Source organism: Hipposideros armiger, unplaced genomic scaffold (genome assembly GCF_001890085.2).
Source record: "Hipposideros armiger isolate ML-2016 unplaced genomic scaffold, ASM189008v1 scaffold_546, whole genome shotgun sequence".
NCBI classification, from domain to species: Eukaryota; Metazoa; Chordata; class Mammalia; order Chiroptera; family Hipposideridae; genus Hipposideros; species Hipposideros armiger.
The window spans coordinates 338,325-349,320 of record NW_017731896.1 but is presented as its reverse complement, the minus strand read 5'-3'; the positions used below and the strand labels follow the sequence as shown (position 1 = coordinate 349,320).

Genomic DNA, 10,996 nt, shown 5'->3' with positions numbered 1-10,996 from the left:
GGGAAGGAGGGAGGGAGGGAGAGAGGGAGAGAGGGAGAGAGAGAGAGAGAAAGACAAACAGACATGAAGTAGGGGAAAGAGAAGAGCACCCAAAAGAAGGCAGAAAAAGTCTCCTAAACACCACGTGACCCTTTCCTTGGAAACTTTTAGGATGTAATTGCCATTTTAATTATTCCAACAAACGTACTCTCATACCTTTAAAAGAAGCACTTCAAGTAAGGCATAATTGCTTTCAAAATTTGGGGCTCAGTCTTTTGAACCAACTTCCTAAGTGTGCATTTTGGTTACAGATTATTCTAAAAAGTTGTGATTAAAGTCCTAGATACTGGTTTTAGCTAGAGCTTCATATTATTAATTTTGGGGGTGGAGTGTAATACAGTATATCATTCAAATGTACTGTAGTAGGTTTCTTGGCCTTAGGACTATAGGGGTATATTTTGAGGGGAAGAAAATATTTTAAATAAAATTTGAGATAAATTTATGATACACAACATTAAAAAAGGTCATAGTGGTACTATACACACTGGATTATTGATGCACACAAACAGATGTATGTTACTGCAAATTCTCTAATCCTTTGCATTTAAAATATTCCTCAAATCATCTCTTTCTAAAGGAGTTTTGTCTTCCTTTTGTGCAGATTTACTTAGACAAAAAAATAACAACAGGTCAGGGCAGTGCTTCCTGATATTGGTTTGAAAAGAAACAGAAGTTTTTTTTTACAGTGCCCTGGCCTAAGCATGGGAATATGTGTGCCATCAGATTATAATTCTCCATGAGACCTGGCTCAGCACCATGCACAGCACTGGGTTTATCTTTTTTTAATTATTATAATGATGACCAAATGAAAATCAGGTGTTCCAATTTCAAAATCTATACCAAAGTACAATACCACCCAAACACTGAGAGCTAATTCCCAATTTCTTTAACTTAAGCAAGCGAATAAGCAATACAACTTTTAAAGGAGCTGTTAAAACTGAACTACTTTGTAATTTAGATTTATGACTTTTGTATGATCAGGTTTGAAAGCTGCTATTAAAACCACTATGTACAAAGAAAAAACTGTGTGTATGTATATATACATATATATTAAATATTTTATAAGTTATGAAATAAATAATACTAAAAAGCAAATGTCAAATTGTAAGTTCAACTTTGCCTTCCTTATTATTAAATATAAATATATATATATATTTTAAAATTATGAATTTAGACTTTTTTCCTAGATTTTTTGAGCATTCTCCATGAAATCTCCAAAATTACATACACAGAGCCAAGAATTCTGGGTTTCCACCAGTCATGTTCTAAGCACAAAATTCTCATTACGCCTGGGAAGACAAATCAATAAAGCTCTCTTTCCACTTAGAGTCTATGAAGATTTCTGTGATATACTGTAAAGATTCCTTAAAGGTTAAATACATTTTTCAAAAAAATAATAAATCTCATGATGTCTAAATGTTAAGATAACAAAGTAGAACATTTCTCTCAGTTAATATCTTTAATAATAATTCTCATGTAGAATATACTATGTTTTTCTCCACCAAAATAACAATATATGTAGAGGCAGAAACATTTATGATTTTGAAAGCACTTCTGAAATCTTAGAGCAGAGCCACTACTCTAGTAATACTTGTAATAAAATTTAAATAATTTTAAATTTTCCATAAAGAATGAGAGGTACCAAGAGCCTTGCTTTCCCCTTAGGGATAAGAATATCCATACACAAGACCAGAAGCTTCTCTTTTGATATGTGATGCAATGGGAAAAGCTTACATCATGGTGGGATTTAATCTATTACTCAATAGGGCTCTAGCAATATCCTTAGGGGAACGTTAGATCCAGCTCACTTAACAATAGCCCTTTTCCCCACATATTCTGGAAGGCTCCACAAAAACTATTAGATACTCCTTTCTGGTTCTAGGACATTAAATGAGCTACCTTTTGATAAAATTTCCCAAATGGCTTATCTCAGAGGATTTATCATTTTTGAAATATCACATCTCATGAAGCAGCAATGCTCGCCTCCCTCTGCCTTCACAGCATTTCCAACTGCTGTGTTTCGGGGACATAAACGTCTAAACTAACAAATAGAATCAGATCTCTGGGTTGCAAAGCGGAGAAATATATGAAGAGAACTCTGGAGTTAAAGCCAAAAAAAAAAAAATCTATAAAATGTGTAGTTTTTTTTTTTTTCTTTCCCTCTTAGACCTCCTTGCCCTTGCTTGCTCTTTTTGTCTTTTTTTATGGAAATGCAAGTCCCTCAGCGCAGGGTTACCAGCAGCTGTCCCCGAATGTGCCACCCTGAACTGGGAAAGCTTCACTGGTTGTGAAAGCAAGGCCTGCATCACTTTTTCCTCTTCCAGAGGTACCAGCACTGTCCTCGAGATTAGGTCAAAGGCTGCTACGTTTGATCCTTTTCTCGAACTTCTTGTAATCGTTTTTCTAGGCGATCCAGTTTGGCGAGGTTTTCCTGCAGCAGTTTGCTGTCTGGAACCAGCTGTAAGGCTCTCTCGTAATAAGCTCTTGCAGACACATAGTGTCCCTATTGAGAAAAAGGAAGAGAATACTTATAACCTGATCCATCCGAACACGCTGTTGGAGCATGGGGAGACTAGGAAACAGACCTTCTCGTCCAGTTTAACATTAGTGACCTCATCAGGAAACCCTGTCTGCATGTGTAATTTTATCCTTATCTGTTGGTACTTTTGGAGAACCCACTGAAGTACCAGACCAGCTGGAGAATGCAAAGGGTGAGAGTTACACGGTAAGGTGAAATGGCAGAAAACAGATTTTCAATTCTACTAAAGCAGGGTGTGAGGTTATCATTTCATAGTGTTCTCACAGGGTTAGCACTACTGCTTTGTAATCAAACAGAGCCATGGCAGGAGAGAGAGAGAGAGAGAGGGAGAGNGAAGGAAGGAAGGAAGGAAGGAAGGAAGGAAGGAAGGAAGGAAGGAAGGAAGGAAGGAAGGAAGGAAAATGGTCTTTTTTATTCTTAAAGCTGACACCTACTAGTGACATAGATTTCAACAGGTACTAATCACAGAGCACTTGAAAGATTGAAACAAGACATAATTACTTTCATCATATTTTATATAAAATAGACATTTACATAAATTTTATTTTGGAAAGACTTAGGCAAAGTATACATAATCAGACTTACATGGGAGAAATACTGTATGGGAGATATATGTCTAACTGGCACAGCAAAAGTAACAAAAATGTACATTTACATACAACTAATCAAAGTAGAAAACATAAGCATTATGAACAGAGAACATGATGCAAGCCATTTCCCCCTGACACAAGGAGGGAGCAGTGTGTGGGTTACAGCAAGTCAAATGAGTTCCACATTAGAAAAGCAAGCCATGGCTTCTACAGACATTTTCATTCCTTAGGAAGAAATTTTTAAAAAATCTTTCCCCCCTCCCGGAAACAGAAGAAAATCATTCATTTTTATGTGTACAGTCTGTAAAATAAGAGTTTTTTTCTGCCACGTTAAAGCACTCAGGCAGTTCGGTCACTTTCTGGATTGTTTTTGTATGTGCGTTGTTGTGGTGATTATCTTAAGAATTTCTAAAACAAAGGGAAACATTTATCAGTTATGTCTTCAGACGGAGAGAGCTTTCAATCTGGATTCAGGAGAACCATACAGCTTGATAGTCCCGTAAAACGAACCAATCCTTTGGTGAGCGATAAACATGACTGAGACATTTGGTAACTTGCCCAGGGTGGCGGCTCCTCCATGGTAAAGATGGAGAACCCAGATCTCCTGATATCCGAGCTGGTGCACCCCTCTATGGACCAGCAAGACAACCCCAGAAGGGCATTGTGCACAATGGAAACTTCCAAACATGATACGCACATACACCGCGTGCACCACTGAGAATGGAGAGAAACTCCTGGATTTCTGGATACAGGCATCTCTTTCCAGTTTGGGATAAATGGTGATCTAAGCTTACAAACTAATAATGATGGTATATTGTGAAGCATGCTACTTTTATGAGTTACATACCCTAAAGTTTTTAACTGAAAGCATCCTTGGTGATAAAAGTGGATCATTTTTATATGAGCCAACTGATGTGAATTGAATATCATCAATTCTGTTGTGCCATTTTATTTTACTGATAGTTAACCATGCCTTTGATTGTGGTTACTTTATTTCTTCTCAAGTTACATGGCTACTAAAAACAAAAAAATAAAAATAATGAGGAAGTGCTATTTTTGGAAGAATTGTTCAACATATTTTTCTTTTACACCAAAAACTTCAAGAATAATCATAAAAAGTTGTATGATTTCCCTATGTATTTTTGGCATTGTAAGCTTTTATCTTATTCAATTGCAGCCTAAATGCAAACTCTGAAAGGTATTTGCTCTTTTAAAGCATCAAAAGATGCTACTTAGATAAGTTTTTCTATTACTGGGAAATATCAACCTACGATTTAATCAAAGTAAATGTGATGTGGAAATCAGGAAAAAATTAAAAACAAACCACCTATAACTACATCTGGCTTTGAATGCTATTACTAATATCCTATAGATTTGTTAATCTAGGGTGCAATTCCACCACAAATCAGAGCAAAAACATCTTTTAAACTGATTCTAAAGAGTATAATTAAGAAATAACTAACAAAAACTGGCATGCATGTAAACCCCTAAAAAGAGACAGACACAGGTTGAGGCATAAACTCTATGTCATGGACACCTTCTGTGAGTCATAAAAAAAATGTGAGTTTCATATACTGAGCACCTTGTCTGGGTACGTGCAAATGGCAAGGCTATTATTCTCCATTTGAGAACGAAGAATGCTATAAATATAAGGTCAAATCATAGCCCAATTGCCACAAGTGCAAACCATCCCACCCGACCCACCTGTTGGTCAATCTTGGAATGATAGCCTCAACCAACCAACTGTGCCATACATCATTTCTTTAGAATTCTTTAACTCATTTTCATCTAGATTTAAAAGTAATAAATGTGAAAGGTTATAAACATCTCTTGGGAAAGTCATAAACTCCCATTACAATTGTTAGCCTGCATTGGGTCTTCAGCCTAGCTGCAAATTAAAATCAGGATTCACGTAAATAAAATTTCTTTTCCTCCGAGGTATTTGAATCTTTGGTTTAGTTCATCTGTGTTACATCACTGAACCATGTTGTATGAATGCCATTAACAAATTAAAAAAACAGCTGAATCACTTTTAAAACTTGAACAACTTTTAAGGTTGAAATAAGTTTGTAAAGCCATTCTCGTGGCTCCTAAGTCCAAGAACACGCTAAAGGACTGCCACTTACGGGGACTTTGAAGGCAAGAAGAACTGGTTTCAGGGAGAATGGAGGGACAGGTTAGATAGATTGGCAGTAGGCAGGGGCAGATGTGTGCACATGGGACTCTAATGCAGCTGAGAAAAAATAACACATGTTGCTCATGGGAACAGAGTCCCAAATGAAACTCTGCTCCCTGGATCAAGCATCCGGCCAGACTAAAGCAACTCCTGTCTTGTCCACAGCCACCTTCCCTCCTACTGGGGACCTGCTACATAGTTAAGGACCCAGGGCAAATGACACAGCAGGACAAGAATTTCAAGCAGACTAGTCAACGAATCATAAGGTGCATCTGAGTGCAGGACCCCAACAGACTGTGTGGACTGCATTTCCATGAAGCTGGCTCTGCAAGTCCATCTCACAGGGGCTATCAACCCACAGGCCAATCACGCTTTCTTTCTTAAGGGCAACCTGGTGCTAGGACCAGACAGGGCACTCCGTTTTTATTTTGATAAGCATGAAAACCACATATCATTTCATGTTACAAAGACCAAATAAAAACAGTACAAAATACACTTAATATCTTTGAAAAATACCATGTGATTTATTTTCTTATAGGCACCATTTCAACTATGAAAATTATTTCATTGGCCACATCTCAGTGAAGGTATTAACTCAGGACAGAAATATCTGATGCAACAGTGTTAACTTTTAATGTTTAAAGAGATATCAGGATGTGCAGACAGGATGAGTGAGAGAGAAAGAGAGAAGAGAGAGAGAGAGAGAGAGAGAGAGAGAGAGAGAGAGAGAGAGAGAGAGAGAGAGAGAGAGAGAGAGAGACAGAGAGAGAGAGAGAGAACCTAGTTCCAGCATAGTTTCCAGTTCCCAGAGTCAGTAGTTTTCAATAAAACATGGTGGCACTTCCTGCCCCTTGAGTTCTGTCCGTGGAAGCCCCCTAATCCTAATTCTTTATGACAGTGCTGTTTACTGAAGCTCCCTCCGTGGGCTTTGTACAACCAAGCCAATCTTGAATAAGTGCTTGCTATGTGCCAGGCATTATGCTAAATGTTTGATGGCATTCATTCATGTAATTCTCAGAAAACTCTACAAAGGTATATCNTCTGAGAGTATGTCTGTTCCAACTAATTAAAAATTCGATGATATAGTCAATAATATCGTAATAACTTAGTGGGGACAGATGCTTACTAGAGACATCATGGTGATCACATTGTGAGGTATATCAATGTAGAATCACTATGCTGCACGCCTGAAACTAATATAATATTGTATGTCAACTATCCTTACAAAAAATACAATTTAAAAATGTGATGGGTAATTGTAGAGGTCTTTGGGCCCGACAAGATAAAGAAAAACAACGTTACCGTTTATACCACTCTTCAGCCACACTGTTGTCTCCCAGCGATCTGTAGAGTCTCCCCAGGTTCACCATGGCTACGTGATGACTTGGGCTAAGTTTGATGGCCTGTTGGTAATGGGCCACTGCCTTCTCTGGAGAGCCTGTAACCAGTGGTGGGTCGGTAAGAACAGAGCATGCCTTCATCATAAAATACACAAGTTCTTTAACTTTTCTTCTGATGTATATTATTCTCCATACAGAGTCATACCATCAGTTATTCAGCTTGTAAGTTACCTTGCATTTTGGCTTCTTCTCCTTGTCACTGCCTAACTTGGAACCATTTCACCATTCATTCCCATTTCTAAAGAAATTAATGAAAAAAAGCAATAGGAGCTAAAGCCTATTTATTATATATATTATTTTAGTAAAAGTGTTTTCTGGCCATTGCACTAGCTAATATGATATTTTGAGATTATCAGTGATTTTTATTTACACAAAATATTGTTGCTTCTCAGTATACAAAAAAATAAGAAACAGAATAGGCTGTTATGCAAAGTAAACTGTCCTGAAGCAATTTCGAAGGGTCTTTTCTCAGTTGCTGGACTGCAACATAGTAATTGAGGTACTACTTTAAATAAGTATGTATCAGCTGTACCTTGAAAATCTTTTTAAATCATACATAGTTTTTTAAATGGTATTTATTTAATGGGACTTAAATAATAATAAGTATATATATATATATATATATATATATATATGTATATATATATATATAATATTATAATAACACCACCTTGCATTTGTGCAATGCATTGTGTATTTTAAAACACTGATTAAGTGATATCATATGATTCTTTCAGGTGTTTTTGGTATTAAATTTCAAGCTGCCTCTTGGAATTTAAGAGATATTTTCAAATAAACAAAATGATCATTTTACAAATAGAGACACTAACATGCAAAGAGAGTAAGAGACTGGAGCCAAAGTCCATGGCAAGTGAGGGTGAAGGCCAGAACAGGAATCAAGTCTCTCTGGCCTGACAAGGTTCCCCAGAGGAGCTGTCTGGTGAGATTATATCTAAGTGACGAAACTAGAGGAGAGCCTGAAGTCCTATATGGGGTGGAACGTCTTTGCCCACACAGACATCTTCTGGAGAGTGCCTTCTTTGAATGCAAGTTTGACCAGGAGGTTCCAATAAAGCAGCAGTTCTCAACCTTCCTAATGCCGCGACCCCTTTATACAGTTCCTCATGTTGTGGTGACCCCCAACCATAACATTATTTTCGTTGCTACTCTGTAACTGTAATTTTGCTACTGTTATGAATCATAATGTAAATGTCTTTTTGCTTTCCGATGGTCTTAGGCGACCCCTGTGAAAGGGTCGTTCAACCTCCAAAGGGGTCGCGACCCACAGGTGGGGAACCGCTGGGCTAATGGCTCTAGGTACCTAGAGATCCATGTTATAGGTTACTGGCAATGGGGAGGATTTCACCAGTATAAAGACACCAATGCAAAGGAAGTGGTGGGAAGATATATATGGTGGTCAGCGAGATTTACTGGGGGTGGGGGTTAGGGTATTATGTTTCTGTTGTTGAAGTAGATGCAAGAGGATTAGACCAGGGAACAGGAGGTCTCCTGGTTTTTACATCTTTATGATATCGAATTTGTCATTATATCCCTAATAAACCAGCAGGTGGCACCACAAAACAATCTTACATGCAAACATAAGCGATGTTTCTTAAGTGAATCAGAATACACATTTAGGTTCTATAAAACAGAAGAACTCCAATTTCCCGGAAAATAAAGAGCCTTTCAAGTATTTCTTATTGACAGAATAATGAAAATTAAATTTTACAGCAGATCAGGTAGTGTAATAGTCAACAAGAACAAAGTGGTGCTTTTGCATTAAATTCAAATATCTTTTTATATTTTATCAGTGTTCATAACATGCCAACTGTACATGGGGCACAAGTCATAAAGAAGACAGAACCCTGGCTCAGTCAAGTTTGCATTAAATAAGATGGAGTAAGTGTATTTTATACAGCATTGCTGTCTAAGAATACTGTAACAATTATGATAATACAGTTTCTGAAATGTATATCATGTGAAGAACAATAAAACAATTTAGGAGGCTTTTTTAAATTATTATTATCAGTTGTAGAAAAGTACTTGCCATCTGGCAGGTAACTAGGGGTAGGTCGTGCATCCTTGCTGAGGAGTATTTCATTATCACAGATTTATAAACTTGTACAAATGATACTCTAAGAAGACTGCTGCTCATTAAATCATCAAGGCAACTTCCTACCACCTGGGGAGGTTTCCTTAGNCTGGTCATCCCTAAAATTTATACTTTTTGTTCTTATGTATTAGCTAGTGTGTGTGGTGAGTGACAATCAAGATGCAGTCTTCATCCTCCCTGATGTTCTCATTGAGAAATAATGTAGCCCTAACAAAATAATTTTCCTTCCCTCCAGGTTTCCCATTTATATTAGCAATGAAATCCCCCTGATCACTTTAAAGGGAAGTTTTAAAATCCAGTTGAAAGAAAACCAAATATGGGGTTGCACGTCTTGCCCTGAGCACATCTCAGTCTGGACTGCTCCAACAGCCTCCTCTTAGGTCCCTGGTACCCACTCTGTCCCCAGCACCCGTTGCCCCACCTCTGCAGCCAGAGATCCTGACAAAGCACAAATCTGATAATATTGCTCTTCTCTTTAAAAACCCGAAACTTCTCCCAGGATAAGGAGACACTCTGCCCTGGTCTTAAGCCTTGGGGTCTAGTCCCCAGCAATTTGCAGCTGCATCTCACAGTGCACCCTGCTCCCTCATGCCCAGCCCTCAGGCCACTCACTGTTGCCACAGGGCCTTTGCACATGCTTTTTCTTGCCCAGAACTCTCTTCACTATCCCTTTTTGCCTAATAACGCCTATTCATCACTCAGCTCTCACTGTCACATCACTCGGCAGGAAACCTGATCTCCCAGACCACCCAGGTCTCTTAATTATATCCCTATTAGGGACCATGTCGCTCTTCATGACATCACTGAGCACAGATATAATCTACATTGGTTTTGTGATTACTTGTTTCATCTCTGTCTCTTCTTCTACTGCAAACTCTATGAGGACAAAGGCAATGATTTTTTTATTTTTCTTATACCACTTTATTCCTGGTGCCTACCAAAGTGTCTGGCATATAGCAGGCATTTAACAAATATTTTGTTGAGTCAGTTCATAAATTTACTGGTTATGTGACTTTTAAAATAGAGAGAAATGATAACAGTTGCCACACAGGGTCACTGACCTGCCTTATAGGGTTGTTATCAGGAGGCTATAAAAAAATATTTGGAGGAACATGGAAAATGATAAAGCATACAAATGTTAGTCTTTACCTTCATAGAGTTATCTGAAAACAAACTGAGATAATACCACATAAAATCTTCAAACCAAGGATGAGCCAAGAAAATATTACTTCAGGGGGACCACTTAGGAGTTAAGGGGGTATCTTATCTTAAGGTTCCCATAAGATAACATATGCCAACTGATGATATTCAAAACCGCCAGCTTTGCAACTGTGCAGACAGGAGAGCCACATACCCCATTTTCTGCCCATAAATCCAAACTCCAAACAGTGTGCTCTCTACCTTGTCATGGAGCTCCTGCTTGCTGTAGATGGCTGACAACAGGCGATAGCATTCAAGGCACCCAGGCTCCTCTGACACAATGTGATTGGTCATCCTTTCAGCTTCTTTTGTCTGACCCATCATGGCCAAAACCTGAGCCTGCAAAACCACAGTGACTTGGCTTAGAAGACACTTTGTTATTAGCTTATCAAATAAAGCAGCCCTGAGTAGAGGCATTCAGGGAACACCCCAGACAGAAGTGCTCAGCATCTTTTTGTGACTCCCAGAAAGGGCTGAATTATCAGCTTACAGGCTTTAAAATTTGCTGTTTGTTTATTTATTTAGGTGCATGCATGCATTTCTGCATGAATGGCAGGAGCATCAAAGATATCCAAGGAAATGACTGTGCCTTTTCTAAAAAGTTGACAAATTACATCAAAAGAGAAATGGGTTTCCCAGGGTTTCAACAGAACACTGTTTGTAATAAGCTTGATTTATTGTAAATCTAAGGAAAAGGAAGAAGAATTATCCAAAAATTAAAATAAAAAATATTGCTATTAATTTTTCTGACTTTGATAACCATGCTGTGGTTATGTTAGAGGATGTCCTTGTTCTTAGGAACTACAATATATGGTGATGTAATTTAGAAATAAAAGGTATGAGACCTATAAATCTCACATAGCTCAGGAAAAAGTAACATGTATTAAAACGTATATGCACACCATATATGCCTAAACATGTACATACCGGAGTGCCAAA

The 10,996-nt window shown here is 37.9% G+C and overlaps 1 protein-coding gene across 1 annotated transcript in view; it reads right to left on the bottom strand.

Moving 5' to 3' along the window:
* Positions 1-1,483: 1,483 nt before the first annotated feature.
* The window catches only part of TMTC1 (transmembrane O-mannosyltransferase targeting cadherins 1), a 268,764-nt gene continuing 259,251 nt past the window's right edge, over positions 1,484-10,996 (bottom strand). Inside the window, exons 15-18 of the mRNA XM_019668969.1 lie at positions 6,647-6,782; positions 4,744-4,808; positions 2,625-2,734; positions 1,484-2,542 (exon numbers count right to left, since the gene is read on the bottom strand). Coding sequence (XP_019524514.1) covers positions 2,402-2,542; positions 2,625-2,734; positions 4,744-4,808; positions 6,647-6,782 — 452 coding nt within the window. The 3' untranslated portion in view covers positions 1,484-2,401. The remainder of the gene's footprint in view (positions 2,543-2,624; positions 2,735-4,743; positions 4,809-6,646; positions 6,783-10,996) is intronic.